This window comes from Accipiter gentilis, chromosome 21 (assembly GCF_929443795.1).
Source record: "Accipiter gentilis chromosome 21, bAccGen1.1, whole genome shotgun sequence".
Classification (NCBI taxonomy): Eukaryota; Metazoa; Chordata; class Aves; order Accipitriformes; family Accipitridae; genus Astur; species Astur gentilis.
Genome location: NC_064900.1, coordinates 8,246,206 through 8,273,478, shown reverse-complemented (window position 1 = coordinate 8,273,478; position 27,273 = coordinate 8,246,206). Strand labels below are relative to the sequence as shown.

The 27,273-nt window shown below is 40.3% G+C and overlaps 2 protein-coding genes across 3 annotated transcripts in view; one reads left to right on the top strand and one right to left on the bottom strand.

The window, feature by feature from the left end:
* Positions 1-27,273, bottom strand: part of DCBLD2 (discoidin, CUB and LCCL domain containing 2) — a 111,461-nt gene that overhangs the window by 37,396 nt on the left and 46,792 nt on the right. The gene's annotated exons all lie outside the window — the stretch shown is intronic.
* On the top strand, positions 40-25,506 carry LOC126048910 (cell cycle control protein 50C-like). Of its 2 annotated transcripts, XM_049824451.1 has the most exons (9): positions 40-978; positions 1,815-1,925; positions 3,218-3,319; positions 4,117-4,207; positions 6,419-6,556; positions 7,597-7,806; positions 8,888-9,013; positions 18,675-18,740; positions 25,272-25,506. In XM_049824451.1, the coding sequence occupies exons 1-8, from the start codon at positions 766-768 to the stop codon at positions 18,683-18,685; spliced, it is 1,002 nt and encodes a 333-aa protein (XP_049680408.1). In that variant the 5' UTR covers positions 40-765; the 3' UTR covers positions 18,686-18,740; positions 25,272-25,506. The 2 variants fall into 2 exon arrangements, with proteins under 2 accessions (XP_049680408.1, XP_049680407.1); XM_049824450.1 differs by lacking the exons at positions 18,675-18,740; positions 25,272-25,506 and having other exon boundaries at positions 8,888-10,844.

Genomic DNA, 27,273 nt, shown 5'->3' with positions numbered 1-27,273 from the left:
TTCTGTTTGTCCATTTAAATTAAAAGGAGACGATCTCTGGGTGATTTTTTTGTCATTGTGGATAGTAGGGAATGGATGGACTTTTTTCAGAGGACAAGATGAACAGAGGTGAGCAAATTATCAGCATCTTGGAACACCATTGATCCAAATCAGATGTTTTGAGAATGAGTTGTCCTTTTGTGATAAAGAACACCCGACCTTTTTAAAACTTTAAATTGCATCTGAATCAATAGCAATGAATGTAGTAGGTTAAGAAAATTGGTCTTCCAAAGCAATGTTTTGTGCCCAGTGCTGTCTCAGCACCTGCAGTTCTCCCCAGCGGCATCCAGTGCAATTTAAGAAGAGCTCCTTTCATTGTATGCCATGCCTGTTAGCTTGGCAGCTATGGAAATGAAGGGAGAAGAAATAATGCATTTGAGATTACGCAGAAATTCCAGTACAGCTGGCAGTATCCCTGCAAATGAATAAGACATAACAAATCCTACTGAATTATGGGGCAGGAAAAAGCATATATTTAAGTTTTTCCAGGAGGCATGAGGTGGACACCCTGACCAAAGTACACAAACATTTGATTGGTACAAGCTGATCATGGGGATCCAGGTACAAATGTAGAAAATGAGGAAGAGAGAGATCTAGTTAATAAGTAATTCCTGACCATAATGCAGGTTTGAACAAACAGTACAGTCTCCCAACAGTAAGGATAGTATCTCAGCTTAAACACTCTCCAGCACAAGTATATTATTCCTTCATCTTACCAAGAAGAAAATGAAAAACAAGACAAGTTCCCTTCCACAAGAAGGAGAGGCACGTCCTTCCAGATGTCCGGATAACAGTGCATTCAAACAACAGAAGTTACCAGCTTGGAAGCCCCAGCTTACCATTGCGGCTGTGCTGTCCAGCTTTTTTCTCACAGGCGTGTTCTGCCTTTCTGTGGGAGTCTGCCTCATAATGTCCGCAAACAGCGTCAGAGAAATCCAGGTTTGTCTGGGCGTGGCGTTCTTATGAACATGTTCTATGAAGAAGAAACTGGGCTACATTTGGAGGGAAAAGGCTTTGAATTTTTGCTCCTGGATAAAGATGACAGCAATGGCTTAATGCCTTGGACATGTGTCCAGCAGCCAGTATTCCTGTGAAAATCCTCAGAGGTAGTTGGTAACCGATAAAATCTGAGCACTGGGTGGTTAACTGGGTGGTAATATCTGAAATATGGGTGGTAATTACTGCCACTGGCTTGTAATATCTGAAATGTTGTTGTTATTTCCTGGATTTTTGAAAGGAAATAAACTAATCCCTTTGGTCGTGTTTGGTACTAGAAGAACGTACATGTTTGCTGGGGCAAAATCTTGAAATGCAGTGAGCCATGACGTTTAAATGCCTCCTGGAGGCACGGCTGGTTAGACCTGTGGTGGTATTAGTAGACTCCTGGTTGGAACCAACACTCAGCACTACATCCAGGCTGTTCGAGAGGGGTGGGCCATAATGCTTGTGGGGATTTGTCAGGCATTACTTGGTCAGCCAGACCAAGCTGCAGAAGTGTTCTTCACTCAGCACTCCTTTGCCGAGGAGCAGATGTGGAGGTTCTGCAACAGTCATCAAAAGGCTCTAAAGCAGCTTTAAACTAGGGATAAAATGTGTGAACGTTTGTTGAGGCCAAGTCCTGATTCTTTGCCTCTGTCGATTTTTAATAATGTTTTTGGCAGTCCAGAGTCACTTAGAAGAGAACTGCTCTGAGAAGTCTTGGAGCTAAAACACTAACCTTTTCCTATGTGCATGCCTTTTATTACAGTATCTCTGCTTGTTCACTTCTCTGACAGATTGATTATTCAGATAAATGCTCAGATTGTTCAAAACTTCGTGAAAATTCCTCTAATTGGAATAAGGAATGCCACTGTTCTGTTAATTTCATTCTAAAGGAAGATATATTGGTAAGTGGATGCATGAAACCAACTCAACTTGCTTAATACTTCCTGTTACGTATATCCCTATATGATAAAATATACCAATTCTGATTGGTAGAGCTCCTGACTAAATTTTCTTTGTACTATTTAAAAACATGAAATAATCAAAATTTTACACTTTGGCCTTTACTATTCATTTCGGTACATGTTAAAAATAATCAAGATCAGGCTACCTCTGTCCTTGGCTGGGAGATGTCCAAGGAGAAGATGGGGCTGGAGAAAGTAGTGTTTGATTGTGGAAGTGACTTCTCTCCGTATCTCTCTCTCTGAGTCAGTAGCAAACCCTTTCCCTTAGTCGAGGGTTAGTTGTTACCGCACTGCTAAGCTCTCAAATGAGAAGGAAATCTGAAGCTCTGACCACTTGTCATAAGTAAACCCCTGTAGTCTTTTTTACAAGGGTTATGCTGTTAATCCCAAAGGTCCGTGAAATAATTCAAGTGTAGCAATGTCATTCTGCAGTTTCACTTGGGAAAAGTATCCTTCGTTTCCTGTCCTAAACTACTGGGTCATGTTGCTGAGACTGTTAAAATGCTTCATGTTCCACCAAAGAGATCTTATGCTTAGAACTGCATAAATGATCCCTTAAAATTACAGTGCAATTTAAATTACAAAGTCACTTTAGGGTTCTTCAGTATTGAAGAGGCTGTTAAAATATTTTGTAATTCTTCAGATTACAATGATGTTTGAGATGAGAAGTTTATTTAACTGAATAATGGGGATTTTAATAGTTTAATAATCCTCTTTCTTGCTTGTATTTGCCTGCCTAGCATCCTCCTTTTGATTACAGGACTAAATCCTGTAGAGTTGAACTCTTTCCAAAGAGTTCAAATAATTGATGAGAGGTAGCCTTATTTTTTCAAAAACTCTGAAGGAATTAAGAGCTAATGGGTACTTTTTGAAGTTTCTTGTGCACCTTCTTTTATGGAAAATGAGTGTCTGTCTCATGAAACTATTCATAGTCATTGCAGGTTCATGGCCAGCCATACTGTCTTGAGTAAAATAATAATAAGACATTTTTATTTTAGGTTTTGTTTGGTGATTTAAAGTATGTTTAATTTCGTGCCAAAATACTGAACTTTTCAGTTGGGGTAAAGATGAGATTCTAGCCAGCATCCGCTGAAGTAATTTCTTAGAGTGTAGTTACCAACACTTAAACATGAATTGAGTACTCTCTTCCCCTCTCTTTTTTAGCAAGTAATAGGATTTCACTTTGTCTACGTGAACTCAGCTTGTTGAAGGGATTTATCCTTGAATTCTAGGGTGACGTTTTTATGTACTATGGCTTGCAAAACTTCTATCAAAACCACCGTCGATATGTGATATCAAGAAGTGACGCACAATTGTTGGGTCGAAATGTAAATGTAAGTTTTCTTCTTTTATTACGAGATTGTCAGTATTTCCATGAGGTGCATCTTTGACCATATGGATAACTAACTAGAGGTAACTGTAAGTGTGTTAAGATGGCTCTAGGGAATAATAAGAAGGTACAGATTTTCAGTGTTTGGTCTCTGCTTTTATGATTGTTAGGGCCATTATGTCTAATAAGTTAATAAGAGAGGAAGATTGAGGAGATAAATAAAAGATGTTAGTCCAGTGTTGCAATTCTCAAACCTGCACCTGGTAAGGATGCTGATTAAAAATACATTGTCTTTTTCAAATAAATTTACAGAAAGCTTTTCCTTCTAGTGTTTTCAGTCGTCTTAGCCAGAAATGTTTTAAGCTGTGCTTTTATTATAGGGTTAGGGAATTAAGTTATTCTGAGTCTTTCGTTTGCCATCTGGCTTTGGAAGCAGACAAGGAGTAGGAAAAGGTTTATGGTGAAATAGGTGATCATGTAGCAGGCTAAGTATGCAATTTAGAGGTATAAAGAGGAGGCTAGACAGCATCACCTGCAGCAGGCCTACATAAGGCAATTGGAAAATGCAATCATTGCATTCGGGTTTTTTACTTACAAATCTAAAAGATGTTTTCTTTGGCTTAAAAGTAGCATTTCTCAATATACACAGAGTCCACACAGTGTCCTCTCAGTACATATGATGGTTGTGCCATAATAATCTGTTGGTTTTATAAAATGCTTCTTGTAACTCTCAAGGCATGTTTCGCATACAAACAAAACCCCCAGATTCTGTGCCTGATTGTTCTGTGACCTTGAATGCAGATTCAGAAGAGCTACTGCGCACCCTTCACCACCTACCGAAATGGGACACCCATGGCTCCCTGCGGTGCTATTGCCAACAGCATGTTCAATGGTAAGTAGGTACCTTCCACATCTGCCTTACTGATTTCCACTTGAAACTATTCCGTTGCCCCAATCCAGCTGAGTCCTGATATTGCAAGATCTCTGTCTTTCTCCCACAAAAGGTTTTGTTTGGCGGTGCTACTGTGGTGACTATGGGGTCCTGCTTCCTACAGTTTAGTAACTTGCCCCTCATTTTGAAACTGAGGAAGATTTTTATTTTACTAAGGCCCTCTTCAATGTGAATATACAACAGGACTGAGGAATTGAGTCCCTGGTGAAATAAGGAACGATGATACAACAGATTTAATGTACTTCCTTGCTAAAAAATACATTCTCCTACAGTGATGGGAGAGCCCAGATTCTGCCTTCCTACAGTGGTGTGCTAAGAAGGAGGTGACATGTTCTTCTCGTTGGTTTGAACCTTTGGATCGATGTGGTTGCATTTTGTTCTTTGAATGCTGGAAGCATACATAGTCCTATTCAATTTGATCCCAGGTTTGATCTTGTTTGTAGTAACCTAGTGGGCGTAATCTACAGAGTACATTTAGGCTGAAACCTAGAGTGCTTCTAGCCATGAACACTGGCAGATTTCAGAATGGATTTCTTTGGGAGGAAAGGAGACAAAAAACTTCTACAGACTGTTCCCCCCTACCCCATCCTTTTTGTCTGTCACGCCCCCCCCCCCCGCCCTTTTTTTTGACCTGTTCCACACAGCGGTTTTCGGCAATGCAGCAGCTGTTTTCAAGTAGCTGAGCCATGCACACTAGAGGACTTGTGAGGGGCAGCTGCATTCAATAACTTGTAGATCCATTTGATTTTCATCATTTGATTGGCACCCACCTGCTCCCCTGGAAGTCTGATTTACTGGACTGGGCTCAGATCTAGGCCAGCAGAGCTACCTGTGTGGAGCCCACACTGTGCTGGAGCACTGGCTGCAGGACAGAACGCTCCTGCGGAGAACTAGGGATACTAAGATTTTAAAATGCTAAGGGTCAGCCTCCCAGTGTCTGCCTTTGCATCTGTCCTTAGTCCACAGTGTGTTGAAAGGTTCCAGCCGCTGGTGATGTCGGGGAAGGGGGTGATGTCTGAATCCCCCCTCTGGTAGCTCATTTCTGTCCCTCTGCTGTGAAAGAGGGTGCTTCCCGTTCACTTTTGACAGTTCAACTGGTTCTCTGATTGCTCTCTAATCTTGTTTTGTAAAATGAGGAAGATGACCAAGTTCCTGCCATGGGAAAGGTTTTTAACCTAAGCTGGCCCATAAGGGAGCAGTCAGACAAGCAGTTAAACAGGCAGAGGTCAGAGAATTGCAATTCATGTTAATAAACTAGTGACAAACAGCTGGGGAGGTAGTGGGGCACAGAATGACCACTTACTCAGAAGAGCATGTCCGAGCCTTAAGGAGCTGTGTGAACACAGATTTTGTAGCAGGATTTTAAAAAAGGAAGTTTTTATTGATGCTCATGCAGTTGAGTTGTATTTTTCATATTTTCTAAAAAGCAGCCACTCCCCTTTATATCATCTAACTATCCCTGCCCATCGTCTTGTTGGCTGCATAGGTGTTTACATTAGATGGCAATGAGACCTATAATGTTTTTGCCTTATGTTAAACTAATCTAAGTAGGAAAATTGTTTTTTGCCCACCGAAACAAAATGGCATGGTTAAGCACAATTTTAACTAAATGTTTTTTGGTTGCAGGAAGTGTTCACGTCCAAGTTGGTAGACAAGGACCAAAGCAAAATTTTCTCCAAAGGATCATGGATTCCCTTGGTTGTTCTTTCACCTCTCCCCTGTTCCCTGAAAACACATATTATATATAGCAAAACAATCAGGTCAGGACAACTGTCAAAGAAATGCTAGGGAAAGCTGACTAGGAGAGTAACTTCCGTAACTAGCTAGAGAGGTCCAGAAGTGTTTAGTCACACAGGAGTTGATGGACGTGAGATACTTGCACATATTTTTACACAGGGATTCAACAGGATTATTGGTAGGAGTATGTTCAGTCTTTAAAACATCAGAAGTTCTAAGGCTCTGGAATCTTAATTCTTCTTATGGAATGTATCATGCTCTGTACACAGTCATGATGAAACCTTTCCCAGGTTTTTTTTGTTTTGTTTTCTATTCACTTGAAAGGTGCTTCAGTGTGACAGTTTTTGTTAGTCGTGCTGGCAATTAGAATGACTGTCTTTTACTCATAGTTATTGCTTCTTGTATTCCCTGCAGATACTATTGATCTGTTTTACAATCTTAACTCATCTGTTATTCAAGTACCACTGCTGAAGACTGGAAACAGTTGGTGGACAGATAAAAATGTGAAATTTCGCAATCCAAAATCATACAATCTCTCTTCTGCATTTGCAGGTAAGAATGGTTCCATTAGTATTCCTTATTTTTCAATGGCTTCCCTACCTCCCCCTGCCCTGTGTGTGATGGTCTCCCGTTCTGAGATTAATTGCATTTGGGAGAAATACTTCCCAAACCAGGTGGGAGGAGCAGTTTTAGAGGGTGACTGAGAGCAGGAGACAGATTTAGCCAAAGTACCACCTTTTTTTTTTCTTTTCTTTTTTTTTTTTTTTTTTTTCAAATCACTGACTGAAATTGGGAGAAAGTGGTTTTGGAAGACTGAAGTTAGCCCACATCAACACCCTTCTGTATAGTTTCTTGTAACACTTAATTTGTCCAGAGAAAGCAAGGATGCAGTCACTTTTTTTTTTTCCTGTTGAAAACATCTATGAAGGAGAATTGCATGTCACATCTTTCCTTCTTCATGCCTTTGCAGATTCTTAGGGAGTTGTGAGACAAGTGAGGCTGCTATTATCACTAGTTCTTTCAAACAGCTGTTTCCTAGGGCTGTTTCCTTGGTATGGGTGATCAGTATTGAAGTGGGACTAAAAGCTTCCTATTCTGGATCAGGGCAGTGCTGTACTGGATGCAATAAGCAAGAGTTAATTATCTAAGTAGTTTTCATATGACAGATTCTAGATATCATAGGCTGTGCTATTAGGACTCCAAAAAGGTGCCTTTCCGGTTGTACAGGAATAAATTAATGTATAAAAACAAAGGCAAGTTCCCCATAGAGAGCATGTTGCTTGCTGAAGAGGCAAGAAGCCAGAATAAACAGTATTTTTATTTGTCCAAGTCGCTTTCTTTTTCCTGTGCTTGAAGTTTCTAATGTGTAGCAACCCCTGGGTACTGTTAAACTCTGTTAATTCATGTTTGAGGTGAGTGGAGATGGTTGGGTGAAAAGTGTTATGTAGCATATATAATTTTTCAATACTGGACAGTCTGTGTCTCTTTCATATCTCATATTCTCTGTTGGTTGTGAGTAGGCCCAGAAGTTAGTCACCAACCACTGTTGTTACTGATTGTATGTCCTTCCTGTTTGCTTTCTTTTTCATCAGGGACAGCAAGACCTCCTTACTGGCAGAAACCGGTGTATTTGTTAGATGAGGAAGATGAAAGGAACAACGGTTATGTAAATGACGACTTCATTATCTGGATGCGAGTGTCAGCCTTTGCTACATTCAGAAATCTTTACCGTCGTGTCAGACGGATAAGGCAGTTCGCAGATGGCCTTCCAGCAGGGAATTACACTTTTCATATTTCCTATAGTATCCTTTCATATTATCCAAGACTATTAGATTGTTACAACAAGATGGAAGTGGATGGGATTTGTATAGTAAAATGGCAAAGAAACCAAGCAAAACACCCAAAACTAAATCACCTAGTTTTGAGGGTGATGAGACAGCTACAAGTGGATTTTCTTTAGCCCATGCAGATGGAGTTAAGACGAGTTACTCAAATGGCAGCCCATGACTTTGGATTTGACTTCTGAGGGGGCTACTTTTGGCTGGAAACAGCATGAGAACTTTACGCAAAGGGAAAAACTGAAGAGTTGTTTTAGCTGAAATATTTAATAGTGGCCTAATCAGATGTGTAGACACCTTTACAGGGGTGCACAAAGTGCCAGAGGTATCACTGCAGTGGAGAGCTGTGTGGAATGGGACACCTGTGTCAGCGGAGCCCTCTGGCAGATTTGGGCCATGTGCTGAATGGAACTTCTGTGCTGGTGAAAATACACTCTCATGCTGAACAGCATGAACTTTGCTGACTAAAGCACTTGTTTTGTCACCAGGAGTTATGTCAAGATGACTATAAATTTCTCTCCTCTTTCAGCCAGGAGAGCTATAATTTACATGTTGTAGCACAGTCCCATTCTGAAAGCTTCCATGTGGAGAGATAAAAGGTAAAATCATGTAACGTTCTAGGTAGACAACATATTAGGTAGAGGTGAGCACTTCCCTCAGTGCGAATATCATCATGATAAGTGGAGTGTCATCATGATACGCTGCCCAAAAGACTCATTTTCAACTGAGTTTTCATAGCAAATTAGGACAGTAGCAGTTACATAAATTATGAACATGAAATTTAAAATGGAAAAAAAAAAAAGTATTCCCATGTTCACACAGAAACTGTATCTAAAATATCCAGATTTCTCACCACCAGCTTCTAGTGGGTTTTTGGACCCAGAATAGCAGGCACATCACAGATCAGTTAAAGGAATTTTTGCAGCAAATGCAGATCTTTAGGCTCTTTATGCCTTGGAAAGGTTTTTGAGCATTTACCACTACTTTTTGTCCCCCTGGAAATAATGTAAGCTTTGTTAGCAAAACCTTAACATCCTTCTATCAGACTTCCCTGTTACCAAATTCAAGGGGAGGAAGCATGTGATTCTTTCAACCGTGGTATGGAGCGGAGGAAGTAACCCATTCCTGGGAATTGCCTACGTGGTTTCTGGCACAGCAGCAACCCTGACAGGTTTTGTCATAACTGTCATCCACTTAAAGCTCAGAAAAAAGAAAACGTTCTTTCAGAAGTAATAAGGCTCCCTGGCTTTCTGAACAAAGGCCAAGGCGTGCTGTAAATGAAGAACGTGCAGTGCAGACCTTTCATTCTTTCCCCTGAGCTCTGGATCTGTTTTGGTAACAGGTTTGGGGAGTGTAAGCAAATTGAGGGGTGGTGCTATTCCATCATCCAAAACCAAACGTACCTGAGACTGCATTCTTATTAATGTATGTGTGCTCCTAAATTTATTTCCTGGGAAACTTGTAGTGAGACGAGCTTCAAACAGCAGATAACATAGTGGGTGAGAATTGCAATGGCAAAGAAATTATATGGTACTAATGTCTGACCAGAAGTAACAGTCCATATTCGTTTCTTACTAGGCCCTTAATTCAGACAATATTTCTCTTGACTTAAATGGAGCTTTGGATTGGTAAAAAGTGAGGTCTTGGTCCAACAAAAAGCTTGAGCTGGTAGAACTTGGTGCTAAAATCTGTTTGTGGGTCACATGCATGGGCCGAATGGCTTGGCATAGGTTTCATATACCTTTTTCAGCTATCCTGAAAAAGCAACCAGTTTAGCACAGCATATTCATCACAGTTTGATACTTGATTTATGATTGAATAGAGGGCATTTTTTAGGAGTTTGGAGTTTGTTTAAACACAATTTCTTGGTTTTATCTAGGTACTGAGACTAACCTGCAAAGCTAGAGGGCATCAGAACACTGATTTACATTTTAAAAATAGGAAGTTTAGATTAAAAACTACTTTAATGTTCAACCTTTTAGCAGAAACATCTACCTAATATAGCTGTTAGGCCACAATTGCACTCCTGCCTACCCCATCCTTCCACGCAAAAGTTCAGACTCTGACATGACATGAAATGTCTCTTCCCCTTTCAAGCCCTCATTTCCGTGGTGTGGTGACTTACTGTTGATAGAAAACAAAGCATCAGAAAATCTGTCAAGTTAATTTTCAGAAAATAAACACTGCAGCTCATGAACAGGCTTATCAATTTTCATGTTTCATTTTCAAAATTTTACACGTTTAGGAGTTACTTCCAGTCTCTCACAAAATGTTGGAACAGCACTGAAGAATTTAGGCCAAGTATACCATGGTACATCCAAATTAAAAAAAAAAAGCTTTTCTGTTGCAAAAGTGCAAATGGAATAAAACACTTTAATTTCTTTGATAAGTATTCTGTGTGCCTTACCTCCCCCTCCCCTAAAAAAACCCTCCACACTAAAACAAGAAAGAAATCACAGACTAGAGCAAGAGAAGTTAATGTGGCACAGGGGGGCTGTGTGCCACTGTCAAGGGCACCCACGCCTGCTTTGAAAAGTGTCTCGGGCACTAAGGAGCTTGTGACCTTTGACAGATGGCCTGTGGTGAATCTGTTTGCAGCCACAGAAGGTACTGCTTCCTTTAATCTCTGCTTCATACTTGTGCCATGAGCAGCAGAAGGGGTGCTCCTGAAGTTCACAGCCTGGCCTGAAGTACAGTCTCCCTCTGTTGATGGTTTATGGTGGGCTAAGATGTGAGTCCCCGTCCGCTTTTCCTGGTCACGGCCACTCACCTCCATCAGAAAGCTGTAGAAGCAGGGTTCCAGTATTTCAAACTGTCACATCTAAATCTGTCAGGAGCTGTGGGAGGGCCCTGTCCCTCACTGCACTGGACAAGACAGAGCATGAAGCAGTACATTTAGCAATGCTTAAGATCATTAGTCTAAATCACTTTTAACAATGAGATGTGCTCTGAAACCTTTTAAGTTCTTTTGAAAATGTAATCCCATGCAGCCCTCTGGAAAGTCCTGATGGGAGTTACTGCCAAAACTGAATTTAGGATTTCTGGCTCCAAACAGACTGCAGGAGCTTTTTTCCGTTTTTGTTTTTTTTTTTTTTAAATCCTCCAAGAAACTGACTTTCAGGAAATAATATGTCATCTGGGTGGTTAAGTCACAGTGCAATTGTCAGTGATTCTATTTCTTCATGAAGTATCTGGTAAAAATGTTAGTAAAAAGAGACGGAATAATGAGGTGTGTATTTCAGTGAGTCAGTGTCTACCAGAAAAAAAATCTTCTTTAGAAAAAACACAGTCTAGCAAGTAGTGCTGCAGTTTGCCCATTATCTCCCAAAGGTTTGTGCAGGAACCTCTTCTCTTGAAATGTACATTGTCTTCAAACCCGTCCACAGAGAAAACCTGTCTTCAAACAAATCTTCCTCTTTCTATTATTCCGGAAGTTGTCTAAGTCTTCGTTTATAAACCCAAACCCTTTTTTTCATCTTACCACAGCTTTAAACACATCTTGCATCTTTCTTGTACCCTCTGAACAATGTCCTTGGAAGCTGCTGCTTGAGCTCCAGCAGTTACTGTTAACTCTGAGCAGCTCTGCAGGGTCTGTCTTACCGTTCGGGATTGTGCTGCCCAGACCAGAGCAACAGGAATGGCAGTTTTGATGAACTACTCCCAGCAGATGGAATCCACCTTGCTCAAAAGAGTGGAAAATAAGTTTTAGCAACCCCCTTACACTGCCTTTTGTGCCAGTACTACAGCTATGCTGTTGGTCTGCCCTTTGTGCCAGAGCTTGCATGAATGTGCCTTTTCAGGAAAATTTTGTAGATGTGTTCCTCAGTACCCACATTGGGGAATACTCCTCTACCTATATGAAGTGATATGAAAAAAAAAGGAAAATGCTGGTTCCTTTGTTACTGCTACTTCAAGCGTTATCTTGCATCACTGCCATATATTCAGTCCCTTTGAGCTGATGGAACTTTGCCTATTTCCTACACTCTCAAAAAAAGAAAGATGCATGTCAGAAATGTGGTTTAAGTTTGGTGGACCGAAATTAATGATACATAGATGCTTAAAGTACTAGAAAGTGCATTTTTTCTTTTCTTTTCCCTGTCTTTTTTTCTAGAACAGATAAAGAAAGGTATTATTTATTGCAATTTTTTTTCTTTTGGGGAGTGGATATTTAATAAATACAACTGTGCAAAAGATTCCTGTTAGTAGATGTAATCTAAATTTATATCATAAACATGGACTAAAACAGGTAAGCTAAATGGAGTACATTTCTGGGTGGTTTTTTTTTTTAATATATGTTTTCATTTGTAATTTTGAAGGTGACAGTTACACATGGGAGCATTTTATCTTCTGGAGTTCTGTAATTCAGTTTTAGCAGTGGCAAGAATATCTGGAAGTAAAAAGATCCCATTATGAAAAACCTATATGCAATTTAAATCTCATTTCTAAATTACAGGGAGGTATAAGAGAGAGGTGTATCTTAATGTCAAAAATTGTTGTACTACTTTTGGTTGCCAGCTCTATTTAGGATTGAATTTCATTAATGGGGTCTATATCTATATTTATATAAAGAGACATACAAGTGAAGCAGAGTTACAGGATATTTCAGTAGCACTTCAGTCAGAATTTTTCCGAGTCTTTTTCAGTCTTTACAGTTTCATGCATATACATCCAGCATCTGTCTGCCTTGGTTGGTTTTTCTGTGTTCTAAACATAGACATTTGCTTAACTCATCTCATCTAAAAATAAAGCAATGAGTCCTTCATATGAAACAGATTAGCATGATTACAGACCTATAGAGTCTGGAAAAATCAGTTACATGCTGCATCTATTTTATATAAGTGGCTGTGTTGCATGGAGATTATTAATAATAGCATTTGGATGGGGTGCCATGTATTTTAATGACACATTACAGTGTAAAAGCTCTCTCTCTTTCCTCTGAGAAATCAGACTAATACCAGAGTAAAGTCAAAGATAGCAGGTCAGGGAAGGGAATGCTTGGAAAGTTTTGATAACGTAAAGAGAGATTGCATACCAATTAGGATTTAAGTCTAGATCTAAAATAGGAGAAAGCAGTTGCTTGTCACATGATAAGAAGGTGTTGTCTTCCTTCATTGGGAGCAGTATAGTATGAGAGAGCTGATTTGAGAAAAAACTGTAATCGCACAAGGAGGGCGAATGGTGGAAAGGGCAAAGTATTTTTTCTGCTTTTGGATTTGAAGGCAAAGAAATTTGGCTGAGCTGCTTGAGATGACAGTGTATCCTGACATGATCTGAATAGCCCATATGATTTTGGGGAACAGCCAAGTTAAGTAAAAAAATTTCTTTGTTTTCAATGGAAAGTACATGCTCTGAACTGCAGAGCATAGTTTTTGAGCAAAGGTGTTTTGACTCAGTTCTCTCTAATTGCGTTATTCTCTAAAATTCCAAGATCAATTTTGTTATGAGCTGGGAGTGCCTTGGACAGCTGCCTCTGCTTTGGTGGCCTCTTGTTTGCAAGAGAGGGATTGTTGAGCAGTTTTTCTTTGCTCTGTGTCCTGCTTTCTCCCCAGGCTATGGGAAGCCAGGCAGATGAAGAGTGGGGCTTGCTTGGTTTTTGCATACACTCACGAGTGCATGAAAATGGTTTCTCCCTTTCCCCATATAGCCAACTAGGAGAGGAAAAGGACAATAGGGCTGATTCTGGTCCAGTGCAAGTAGAGGCAATATTTAAATGATACCAAATGGTAATTGCCATAGGTAAAGAAATCAAAATAGTTCATGCCCTGGAAAGCTTATATTTTGGACAGCTCTAATCAAAATATCCATCTATCTGTTGAGTATGTACTATGTACTCTGTTGACAAACATACAGGATGAAACAAGATGAAAAAAGGCCAGTTAGTTATACTTCCACTCAATTGCAGCCATTGTTTCTTTGCATTAGAGCGCATAAAATGATCCCTTTCAAATTGAGATAATTAAAAAAAACTTGTGAAAAAATGAAATTTTCTACTGTGTCAAACCCAGCTACCCAAAGTTACTTGCCTTTTTCCCCATGATGACTGCTGTGTGTAATGAGAAACTGTTCCATTACCAGCTCTGTTAACCCAGTTAAAATACTGGGGGATTCAGGGTTTAAGATTAGGTTACAAGTTCTTGAGGCCTCTCAGATAACCTATATGAATCCATGGGCTTTCTATGGACTGTATTATTAGTGACAATGAGCTTGAAAACACTGGAAAAAGAAATATGTCAAAAAATTCCAAAATGGTTAGAAGAAAAAAGGAAGGAAGTAGTATCTGCCCATAGCCCCAGTTGTCCTAATGAGTTAACATTTGGGGGGGGGTGTACTGAGCTACTGTCACTGTCTCTGAGGTAAAATGTGGCAGTTACTTGACAGTGCAGAGAGAGGCTTCACAACAGCCTAGGACAATAATAACATCTGCAGTTAATAACACTCCTCCCCGCAGTGGGTGTGCCAAGAAATCTGTCACGGTGGCAGAGGGCAAGGGGACCGTGTCCCCTAACGCTGGGCAGAAGCAGTGATGTTATGCTGGATGCCAAGGAAACATGCCAGTGGTGGGTGGCCATCCTGGTGGGTGGCAGGGTGCGTTTCGAAGTCATGTAATTAGGTTACAGTCCCCGCGTGGGCTGGCCTGCGTTGTGCCATCCAAAGGTGGGACATGCAGAAGGAGTTTGAGACCCCTCCCAGGTATTTGCTGAAAGCAGTGTGTGCTTCCAGGATGTCTCTATGGCTTGCTATGCTTCTGACCTCCGTAGTGGTCCGAATTGCATGCAGAGTTAAAGTACGGAAATGTAGAAAAGGTAAGGGAGCGGGAAGAGCACCAAGGTAGTGCTGTGTGCAGTTGGTCTGTTTCGGAGGCTGACAAAATGAGATACAGCCATAAGAAAAGCAGCCCATGGACAAATCAAGTGGTGACATGAGTGCTTTTGCTGATCTGTCTTGTTCAGATCCTGGGAATTTTATTTATAACCAGAATTTAGACAGTGACTTTTGAAGTACTATCAGTTTTGTGAAAGAAGGGCCTTGCTTCAGTTTTTACCTTGGCTCTGTGCTCAGTGTGTTGCTTTGACTGCAGCAGTGTTACGTCAAATTAAAGTCACTAAAAGTAAAAATAATGAAAGAACAATCAGCGAATCATCAGCTACACCTTACAAGAATTAGAAGGCTTATAAAGCAGATAGGTTTCTGCATCTAAGGTCTTTTATAGTATTATGTTCTGATGACTAATAAGCCACGGCCGGAGACCAGCCATCAGAACCCGGGACTGACCAACACCAGTGGTGTTCACGTAATTTTGGTGTCGGCCATTCCTGTTTCGACCAAGCAAAACGAAGCACAGGTTTGTATTTGCCGAGTTCAGTAAAGAAAAAAAAAAAAAAAAATCAAGTGCTTAAAGTCAGATTTCATGTTTTAAGCTTGCTGTTGCTGGGTCTCATGTGAGATCTAGCAATGATCACAGAAAGTCTTTGAACAAGCTTTCTTCATGCACAGTCATTTCTGGCTTTGCAGTTAATCATAAAAGGCATTGATGCTGAACGAAGTTGATGAGCTAAGAAGTCAAGCTATGGATGAGATTTTATCTCTGCATATTTTTGTTATTGATAAAATGAATTAAATACAAGAATTGCTTAACAGATGTATAGACTGTAATTGTGCCAATGGATTTTAGGCTGTAGCTTGAGGAATTTATCATTCAGATTTCTAAGTTCGTAACTTCACCTCGGGCAACCAGTGGAACGCCAAGTCTTAACTGAAAAGGTCAAGAGTTGCTTTTCAAAGGGAGGTAAGAAAATTAGAAGACAGAGCACAAGCCTGTTGGGCATTTTGATAATTTTTGGCTTTTGGGGGGTTTTGATTGAAATGGAATGTCTCACATGGCTTAAGTAAATAGGCTAAGTTTTTTAATTTGGGATTTGCCCTGAAACTTACTTTTTTTGTCAGGAACTTTCATATCTACCTAACAGGTGATAGCAATCATGTCGTAGAAAGAAATGAAGTATGAATGTGTCAGGTGTAATTTTAAGTGTTCTCAGCTGTTGAAAGATTATTTCCCATTGTGACTTCAATTCAATTGCCAAGTTCTGGGGGGAAAAAAATGTTCCCTTCTGACGGGGAGTGGGGAGCATAATTTAAAGTTTCAGGAGTGTACCAAAGTTAATTGAGTTGGCCCCATTTTGGATCCTGGGCTTTACTACTTTTGTAAGAGGTGGAGCAAGGAGTCTCAGAGAGAGGTAGCCTGAGCTGTGCATTTGTAACGTTGTCTGCGCTCTCTCTTCTTCACTTTGGATTTCATAAAACTCCTAACAACTGTAACATCATCGAAACGTTGGCAGATTTTCCTCAGCCAAAAGTTACTCAAAAGTTTTTTGGGGGGTAGGATACAGGCGGGCAGAGCATGATTTCCTTAGAAACTGGTGGAAAAGGCAAGCCTTCTGTGTTCAGGTCTTCGGCATAGTTCTTTGAGACTTCACTGCGCTAAGCGCAAAAGCGCTTGCTCTTGCACTAGGAAAAGGCGGTTGGTTGATGCTGGCCTGGTCCAAAACTTACACCTTCTTAATGGGACGGACACAGCAGCGGGGAACAAACGGGAATGATCTTAGCCCCTGCCCGCACGGTGAGTTTTGCCGGGTGAAAGACCAGGAATGCCGGAGCTGTCGGCGTTCGTTCCCCTGAGGTGCGGCACGGGGCGGTGCCCCCTGTCAGAGAGGAGGCGCACAACCCCTGCGCGTTTCTGGCAGTAGCATCCTTTGCCGTCGTCCTGCTTCCCGGCGGTTTGGCCGGCACACCTTCATTTTGGTTAATTTGCCGTTTCTTGCCCGCCCAGGTGCGAGGGCCAGGCGAGCCGGCTGGCGCGGCGCTGTCGCCGGGGCTCCGGTTGTCGCGCTGATCGGCGGGGGCCTGAGCCAATCGGTGGGCCGCGGGCGGGGGGCGGGAGGAGCGTTGCTCGTTGCAGCCAATGGGGCCCCGAGGAGCTGGGAAGGGGGGGTGGGACTTTTGCAACGGCTCTGGCGTAAGTGGACCTCGAGCAGGTGGAGGCGGGCTGCTGCGCGCGGGGTAGTAACGGCCGGCGCGTGGCTGCGCGAGCGTCCCCCGGCCTGGCGGGCCCGGCCTGAGGGGAGAGGACGCTGCCACCGACCCGGCGACACCAGGTCAGGGGGTGGGCTGCGGTCGGAACAGGGCCGAGGCGAGCAGGCCGGGTGCTTGCAGCTGTTGGGCCTGAGGGACTTCACGTGCTTCCCTGTGGGCCTTTCTGGGGACGTATATTGGTGAAAACGCTGCCTCATCGCGCTGGATCCAGAAGGCGCTCGCTGAAGCTGGTGCTTTCGGTGGTGCTTTCTCCGTGTCCCCTTTGCCAGCACGCCTGGCAGCTCTGCGTCTGAGTCACCTGAACCTGCAGTTGAGTGCTTGTTATGTGCCAAACACGTTGCACCTGTGTAGCAGGGCTCACAAGTCTCCCGCACAGGAATCTGTGATCGTCGTAGTCTTAGAAGAGCTCCCAGTGTTGGAGCAAACCTGCTTCAGCACTGTGTCTGTATGAACAGACTACAGGTCCTTTCTCCTGTACTTCTTTTTGCATTTTTTTTAGTATGGTCACACGACAGCTTTTTTTGGACCTTCTGTGTATGAACAGCCACTGTGAAAGCAAGCCCAGAGACTCCCAAATCACAGGTAGCATATGAACAACCTTAAGTGGGTCCATCTGGCATGGTACTGTCTTCCAGTGCCAGCCAGGAGCTAGGAAAGAGTAAAAACAAGGCAAGTACAAGTGAGACAACTGCATCCCAGCCAGCGCACCACGTCTAAGCTTGTATCTTCTGCATTGAGATTTACATCACTAAATCAACACATCAGCATTCATTTCAGCTGTTCCAGATGCCTGTATATGAAAGAGGCACATTTGGATTTATTCTTCATATTATTCACTGGAACAGAATTGGGGAAACTGTTTTGTTTTGTAAGACTAAAAAACTATATGCTTCCCTCCAGCTCAGTTCACACATAACATGTGTGATTCTCACTGATAATAAGGTGCCTGAGAGGAAGAATGCTGGATTGATCCTGGCATTTGCCAGGCATTAGCCCTTTTCTTCTTTAGCGGAAAAAATAGGAAGTCTGTGGTTCACTTATTTTTAAGGCCTTTACAATACAGTTTTCATCTGAAAATAGGTTAATACAAAGATGTACAGTAATGTCTTACAATAATAATATAAAATGCTTTTTTGTATAAATAATGATGTTCTGAGCTGAATAATACCTCGCTTGATATGAAAGCAAAAATTCTATTTTTCTTGTTTCAAGCTGAAATAACCCACATTCAGGATTCAGGCAATTTTAAATTTGACTCATTAGGGGTTTTTATAAGTATTTACCATTGCATATTTACCATTGCATATTTAGATTATATAATCAAGGTCTTACTTTGGTAATCAACCTTAAAGTAGCTGGTAATAGAATCGACTTGTTTTGTTTCCATGGAGTTATTAATGCTATGAAGAAATAAACGTCAGTTCATGGCAAAACTGGCTGGCATTGTGTACCGGAGAAAACCTGATTAGGACAGTGGTATTTTTATATAATTGGTTTGTGCCGAAAAAATGTGGTTTCATGCGCTGTTTTTCCCCAAGTTATATGAGAATAAGGGCTTGCTTTTATTTTGCAAAACTTTGTAACACTATCTTGAAATAGAACTACATATAGCATATAACTACATAAAGTATTGTAAATACATTATTCGTGTATGTGTTTGTAGATAAATGATCAGTTAAAGAAAATCAACTCTTTTTTAATGTTAAATTTCTCCTTGGTTCTATATGAAACTTCATGGTTAGAAGACATATAAACCATCTGAGGTTATACTTAAGTGAAGTCTGAAGACAAGCAAAAAGGAATGCCAGGTAAGCATTTACTTAACTACATGAAGTAAGATCTTCTGAAAATATTTGTTTGAACTGCAGAACTTGAAAATAGTGAATTTGTCAAATATATCTTACAATGCAAAATGAAAGGCAAAAAAACCTCGTTGAAATAGTGTAGAATTATATATACAGCTCCTCAGAACTCTGATGTGTTGGTCTGCTGGTTCCGAGAAGTCCTGCATCCATATCTTCCAGAAGTCTGACATTTCAGAGCTAGTTAATTTTTTCCTTAAAAGAACCCTGAAGTATAGTAGTATTGTTCACACAGGAAAATAGCTTCCTCATACCCCTCTCTCTGTTTGTACCAACAAAGTAATTCATCACTAGAGGGAGTTTTTAAACTGTCATTTATGAAGGAGGATTCGACTGGTATATAGTTGGACCCAGTCATTCGAACCATTAGGCACTTATCCTGCAGACTGATAAATCAGAGAGGTCATTGGTGGTGGAGACTTGACAGAAAAATAAAGTGTCTCAAATGCACAGATATATGTTAAGGAAAAAGATGAGCTATACCAACAAAAGGTTTGCTATACTAATATATGTTAGAGTCTCTTGGTGTCCAAATTCTGCCAGCATTACAGAAAACAAAAAGGTGATAGCATCATTTGCAGCTGAGAGTATGGGAGGATATCTTTTTTAAATTTATTAGAGGGCTGGTATCATGACATATGGAAAAAATATTCTTGGAATTATTTAATGCTAACTCAGTTATACTCATGCCTTATAAAAAGTTGAATTTAGAAATATGCACAAGTTTTGAAAATAGTAATACAGTTGTATTTCAAGTTGTCTTTGAGGTCAACTCAGTGGGAAATCATTTTTGCAGGCAGCTTTATTAGTACTGGGTATCATGTGGCTGTTTGTTTCATTATTGTATGAGTTTAAAATCGGATACAGATGCAAAAACCGTTAAAACTTTTGGAATAATGAATAATGGTTTCAGTCTCTTGATACTGACAAATTTAGTATCTGCCACTGTTTGGAGTGGGAATACTGCCAGTGGAGGTCTAGTTTTATGAGAGAAGTTTGGTTTAATAATCAGCATTTTTTTTGTTTGCTTTATGTAGGAGGCCAGTTCTTTGTGTATATGGTTTCATCTTCCTCTACTGTGTTGAAAAAACGCTATAAAATATGCATAGAAGCAAAAATTATTTTTATTTTGCTATGAAAACATAATTGAAGCATCATTAATTATAATACGCTGTTAGGAACTGGGATTTTATTAAGATTTGGGGTTTTTTCCTTTACATAAAGTACTGGATTCTGATCTCATTTAATTTTGGGAAACGAAGGTAACTGTCAAAATAACACTGTATTGTGGTTTGCTGTGACTACCAAAAAGCTGAGCTGGAAGATAACTGAAAATTCTGGAAGTCCATGGTGCTGGAGGAGTGGTTTAAGTGTTTGGTGTTAACCAAGTGTCTCATGGTTTATTACAGCTACGTAATACATGCTTATAAATAGCTTCAGGAATGTAAAATAATAAGCTAGGCAGCTGGCCATCTAGGCTAGTAATGGAAGGATTGATCTTAGGTAGGTATAAAAGAAGGAGTGATAATAAAAAACAACCAGGACTTAGAAAGCACACCAAAAAAAAAAAAAAAAAAAAAAAAAATCCCCTTTGGAAGTTACAACAGAGCTTCCTTGGAGCCTGTTGTACGTTCAGCCCCTGCCATACATTGCCCGGGCAGATTCTGAGACCAAATTATTCCAGTGGTGTGCTGGTCCATGCCCCACCAAAACCAATATGAAGCTGTCCTACATTAACCTAGTTGCAAAACTAGGACCTGACATTAAGTTGGGGATCTAGCTGCTGCTGGGAGAGAGAATGTCCTCATCAGAAGCGTCACTTAATTGAAGCCTTAGAAACTTTATGGATGCAAGAGCAGGGGAGGTGGGAGCTTGCTTTTTGCGTGTTATACCTGAAGAGTTTGTCAGTATTTGGAAAGCTGCTCTTCACTAGTGATTAATGAACTATTATTAGTGTTTGAATCTCTGAAATAATTTTGTGTCTTGAATAATTTAAGATAGTGAGATTTATATAGTAGGACCAAACACTGTCTATTGCAAGTATGTGGTGCATGCTTATTTATATGTTGTGTATTGTGGCAGGTATGACTTGAGACAGGATGCTGAGTAATTCTTTGAGGACTGTAGCATGAGGTCTTTTTGCTCACTTGTCTGAAGGAAGATGACTTTCCAGGATTATAGCTAAAATGGTCTTATGTGGGCTGAGAACTATGAACCCTGTTCTGGCTACCTTTTTACATTAATGAGTTTTTGGACCAGTGTGATGCTTTCTTGTTGCATGAAACTGTGGCTGGGAAATCTCTTAAAGTTACGAAACATTTGTTTGAGCTTTACTGAAAAATGAAAGCTTTTGCTCCCAATGTATCAGTTGTCGTGGGCAGAAGGAGACGTTGGAGTAAGTTACCTTTTAATGTAGATGGCTTAGGGACTTCCTTTGGGATTTAATTTTTTTTTCCATTTTGTTTTTTGTTCCAAAATTGTCATAGTAAAATCTGAAGAAAAAAGCAGAGGCTTGTTTGCAGTATTTTGTCTCAGTGCCTGGAGAATATTCTAACTTTTGTTCTGCAAATGCAATCCCGATTGAATCCTGAATATCATATCTGTTCTACCTACACAAATGAGTTTACATTTTTGTGTGTGTTTTACAATGCTGCTATTTCTTATATCGAGTATTACTTTGCGTTCACAGCAGGAGCTAAAAAACAAATTTTGAATCTCAGCAAGGTTCCTGTGAATCAGAAATTTTCACTGCTGTTTCATAACATTGAACAATACATAAAATACCAGTTCAAGACGGATACTAATTTTCATGTCTGTATGCATTCCTGTTTAAGGTACTGTTATCTGCTAGACTGCAATGAATGTAAATTATACATTCCTCTTTCAGTTCCCATGCAAATTATGTAGTTTTGTGATGGGATCCTCTGTGGGGTAGAGCTTTGAGATAGATTTCCCTGGACCTCTACTTACAGTGAGCTTCCTAAAGAACAGAAAGGCTTTTCAATTTTCAAAAAAATGGGAGCAACTTAAAAAGGAGAGAATCAAAGTTAAGGCAAAACAAAGACATCATAAATCCCGTGTGTCCCTGTGGTGTAGGTGTCGGCTTCGTGTCAGCATGGTTCAGGCTTCAGTTTGGTTTTTAGGCTTGGTTTCAGTGCTGCCCAAGTTCCGCACTCTCTAGCCTGTGGGATGCATCTCTTTGCCACTTGTGCTGTGGTGGTACCTGTCTGCTCCTGTGCATGGCGCCTGTCATCTTTACAACACCCTTTCTTAGCTTCAGTGGTAGAATTTGAAATGGAGGTAATCGTAGTTAATTGTAAAAGACCTTTGTTCTTATTTTTTCTGGTCAGTTTCTTTATAGTGTATTTTGTATGAGAGTCCATGCCCATTTTAAAGTCTTGTACTGAGGATTTTCCAGTGGTTTGTCCATTTTTCATCTTTCCTTTAAATTAAATTTACTATGGTAAACCAGAGATGACTGTTAAAAGTAAGGTTCTGTTTTCTCTCCCTTTGAAGTATGAAGGAGTATAAAATATCACTGGCCTTTTTGGTTTATTTGCATCAGGCTCTTAATTACTTTGTTTATTGCCTTTTAGAGGTAAGTGTGAAACTTGCCTGCCTTTTGATCTTAAACTACAAAAACTACTGTGTTAAAGGTCCTCATCATTTAAAATTCCCTCTGCTCTTCTTTGTAGCCTACTCCTCATTTGTTCCTAGTAATTGCTATGAACTCTTTTTCTTGTCTCTTTCGTTTATGAAATGCAAAACAGACAGCTGTTCATGACTTTGGCAGCTAAGGAATGTCATTTAACTGTTGAGACAAAGTTTATCTTTTAAACTATTCCACCTAAGTTGATACTACAAACCTCTACTGTAAACAGGACTGCAAAATTTTGCTGTCATTGACAGGTCAGGGAGCGTGATCAGCTTTTCAAAATTATTAATATAGGCATATGTGTTGTTACAGTTGTTCCACTGCATTTTTCCTCTGCCTGCCTCCACCTGCTTTCCTTTCCTGAGCAGATGTGCAAGAAGCCTTGACACAGGCAGCACTTTTATGCTTTGCTTGCACTGATGGAAATTCTTGACTAATTATGGAGCTTTTACTAATCCTTTTTACTATCTTTCCTTGAAGGAATTAAGACTTTCTGCATGGTCTATCTGCTGTACCCTCTCCTTTCCCAAAAGCCATGGGCTAATTTCAGCCAAACTTGAAAAAGCACGGTCTTCAGGCTTTTTTTTTTTTTTTTTTTTTTTTTTTTTTTTTTAAAGTGGATGGCTGGATGGAGGAAACCCAACTGAGTGCTTCCCACTGCAGAGCATCAGACAGAACACACTTATGAACCTTCCATTATGCTGCAGCTGGTCAGGTATTTTGGAGGAGAACATGCACGAGGACACAAAAGACAGAAGGTTATATTTCACTTCCTTTAAATTAGTAATAAACCAGTGCAGTGAGCTGAGCTCTTCTCAGATGGGGATGTATTTTAGCAAATTATTTTTCCACTCCCACGCAAGCACTAGGCATCTTGGTAGTAAGAAAGTTGGCATAACTTCTCCCTTTAGACAAAAAAAAAAAAAGCCTGTATTTCTTTGTGACCAGGCTTCAGTGAAGTGAGTATAACAAGACTATAAAGAATAAAAGGTTACAGATGTACAAGGGAGGATTTAGAATTTCTTCAACACATGAAAAATCATTCCCAGTGTAGATATTTTAGGTAGCTTATTCATACATTATGCTAAAGGATGAGGAATGCCAGCCAATATTCCGCCTCCACCCCCCAAACATGAACAAGACCTGAGAAACTGTTACATACTTCTGCATACCTCCTTATCAGAAATCAGATTCTAATCTTGGATATCTTTTCAGCAGAGAGAGGCAGTAGCTCACCTGAATTGCAGCTGACTTTACTGGATGATCCAGTCCCTTTGCAAATCCCACATTCACAGCCTGGTGGTTGTAAACTGTGCAACATATACCTACAAAATTGACCTTACAGTGGGGTAGCAACTTACTTGCCTTGGTATTAGCGTGATTGTTGCTGGTAGCCTCCTGAAGGCTGTACAGACAGAACTGAGTTCTAAGGTGAGATATTTTTTTTGTCCTTAAACCAAGTACTATTGTGTTTGCACACTGACAAAAAAAAGCTAGTAACTTTATATTGAAAGGTGGAGGGGCTTGGCTGTGGGTGACAAAGATGCTGTTGATGAACAGCTCAAAAATATGTATACCAGTATAAGTAAAATAATGTGGACTCATGACTGTTCATGCTGAGAAAAACAGGTCTGCTCTAGTGTCCAATTTACTTTCTTAGCACAGTCTGGGATTTCTGGGGAAACAAAATAATCAGCTATTTTCTAGAAAAGAAGAGCTCTAATTCTCCACATACTCTAGTTTTCATTCTTTGAAGAGTTTATACTTACAGAATATTTTCGTATCTTACATGTTAAGAGTTAATGTCCTTTCACAGGCAAAATATTTCATTCACTAAACAGGAGATTTTCCACACAAAACTTCCTTCCACAGACCATTTCTCCTCGACAAGGGAAACTAACACCCTTCTAATATTCTATACAGCAGGCAATGGTGCATCTACCAGTACAACAGAAAAAAACACAAGAATGTGCAGAAATGGCAAGAAAGTAATTACCAGTGTGCGAGAGGCAGTGTAAGATGAATGCTGAAAGTTGCTTTTTTCCCTTAATGTGAAGTAATTATTGGTGCAAGAATGTCAACTGTTTATTGGTAGTGGTTTTTAATACTGCTGAGGTTTTTTGTGAGAGCAAACGAAAACTTTTCCATGATTCCCTGAGTCAGTGTGTGGCAGTGCTGAGTGGCTGTTTTGGTGCTGGAAGGTGACCAGGCAGTGAGGTGCAGTCCCTCCTCAGCCCTTGTGTTCCCTGTGCCCTGAGCCGCTGCAGCAGGATTCTGGCAGTTTCCAGGTGCAGAAAGTGTGTCACTACTAACTGTGGCAGTACCAGTAAGCCACAGTAGTAGTAGGCAGTCATGCTGCTGGAGAACTAAAACAAAGTCTGACCGTTTTTCCTTACAAGAGCTTTAGCTTAATTTCATTACCAAATCCTACTTTTTGGTAATTTCTCCTAATTAATAATAATTGCAGCTTTTAAACAAGTAAATGGTGTGGTCTACTTCAGAGGTGAGTAAAGTAACAAAACGTTGTTGTCAGTAACAAGGCTGCCTTTGGGGTTTTTTGATGCAGGAAAAAAAAAATCTTCACACAATTGCTGAGGGTTCAGCAGTACAAACCATACCGTTGAATCTACTTTTGAGAGGTTATAAAGTAAACCTATAGAATGGCTTGAGATAGACCGATTTCTGTGACTTCTGAAGGATTATTTTAATTAATTATTCATGCCTTTGTATCAGCTGTCTTAGATGTGCATCAGATGTTTGATATATAAAGCATGATTTCTTTTTTACCAATAAAATTCAACTTTTTTTTGCCTTTGTTTCAGAAAGACAGTCCAATGTGAAGGAGCCTTCCTGAGCAGAATGGATTCTGGCACTCAGCCCGTTGTTGCCAAAAGCAGGTTTTGGAGAGCTAAAATCTTGTGAACCTGCAGCATGTTCAGGAGTTAAGGCAAGTGAACTGCAGGCACTTAGAAAATAATGTTAAGACTTTGTAATAGTGTCTTAAGTAATTTTTATGTATTGTGGCATTGTATTGATTGGTGTGAAACCTGACTTGTAGTCTTTCACCTTCCCCTTCAGTTGTATCCTGACTGTTTTGGACTCTCAAAAAGCCACATAAAAAGGTAAAAAAAGCTAAAAGGCATTTATTTAATTTGGAGTTTGGTTTTAGGTAGACTGTGATTCTACAGTAATTTGACCACAGAGTTGTTTCTGTAGTCGCTCTAGGTAAGTGTAGCATGCAGACAGTACGTTTGTTGTTCTAGTCTGTCTTCTGCCATTTAAATGTGAATGTAGGTAGGAGTCTTTCTTCCATCTTCCATGTGCAGTACTGTTATTACATGTACCAAAAAAAGCATTTCTTTTCCTCTTGCAAGGCAGCAGAGACAGCTGGTGGTAGAAACTTCTGGCTGTGCTGAAAACTGACACCAATTTCAAGCATTATATGCCTTTTTTAGATCAGACTGGTTACTGATGATGTGGTTTCATGAAAGTGACAGTTGTGCATCTCTTGAAGTTGAACCATGGTATACTTGATTACATTATCAGTAATTGGTTTAAGTTTGAACAGACAATTTCCAAAGCTGACTTTCACTAGACTATCACATACAAGTAAATTCATTAGTACTAGTCTCCTTGCAGGTCAGCATCGCCCATTTTAAGTATGTGTGTTTCTTTGAAGTTTTAATGCTGAGGTGTCTAGTAGAGTGACGGGAGTTTCTTCCAGCTTGTAGCGAGACATCTGTGAATTCCCACTACAGGAGGAGAAAAGACTTTACTGCAAGCCTAAGTATGTTCTGTTTTCATCAGTATAAAACAAAAACCAGTACAAATGTTAAACATTCTTATGGATGAAGGACAAATTTCATTCATTTAGATGAAAAGCTTTACTTTTTCAGGAACTTTTCTTCCTAGAAATAATGGGCTATTTGTGTGGTAAACAGAATACTTGGCCTTTTAACTTAAGCACTTCTCATGGTCTTTCACAGCGTTTGGTGGGGAACTAATAAAAAATAGTATGTAGAGAGACTTCTGTGCACACTAATGTGTGTAAAAGTAGGGTCTCTTCTGCTCCTGAAACATTTTCAGAAATCTAGATAACATTTTTGATTCAATTTTTTTTTTCTTCCCTCCCTCACCCAAGTTGTGGAAAGCCTTAAACATGAAGCTGAGACAGCCCCAGCTGAAGTAGCAGCTGCATTTCAGGTAAGTTGCATTTCACACTGAATGTATGTTTAGCAAGATGCAGAGACAGATAAGGAAACAGCAATTGTTCTGCCTTACGCAGGTGTCTGTCCCACTTGAGAACAGTTCCTCTAGGACCCTGGTCAACTAAGGCAGGGATACGTGCAGGCATGCTGGTATTCATTTTCTGAAGGCAAGGCTGCTTCTAATGTTACAAGAATGTTTCAGTTTGACAAGAACAGGACTAAACCTTTTAGGATCCAATTTTAACCTTGTACTTGTAAAAGAAGAGTAATTATTATTTCCTTATTTTAGGAACTGCAGTGATAGAATTAAGATAAAGGGGAAAGCTTTGAAAGCAAAAGCAGCTTTTTCTTTTTTTTTTTTTCAGTAATCGGAAAATACCCATGTTCTAGTTGAAGAATAAACTAGCAGCCCCTCTACCAGCATAGATGTGGTGTGCTGACTGGGACTGGAGGGTTGGGGGCGGTATGTGGTGTGTCTCTGCATCTCAGCAATGGGTTATACTGGACCAGAGCCTGACTTTCTATTGCACTAACAGAGAGCAGCCTTAGCCTCTCATCACACAGGACTCCAGAGCCAGCATTCTGCTTCTGCCAGCAGCAGGTAATGCCAGGAAGC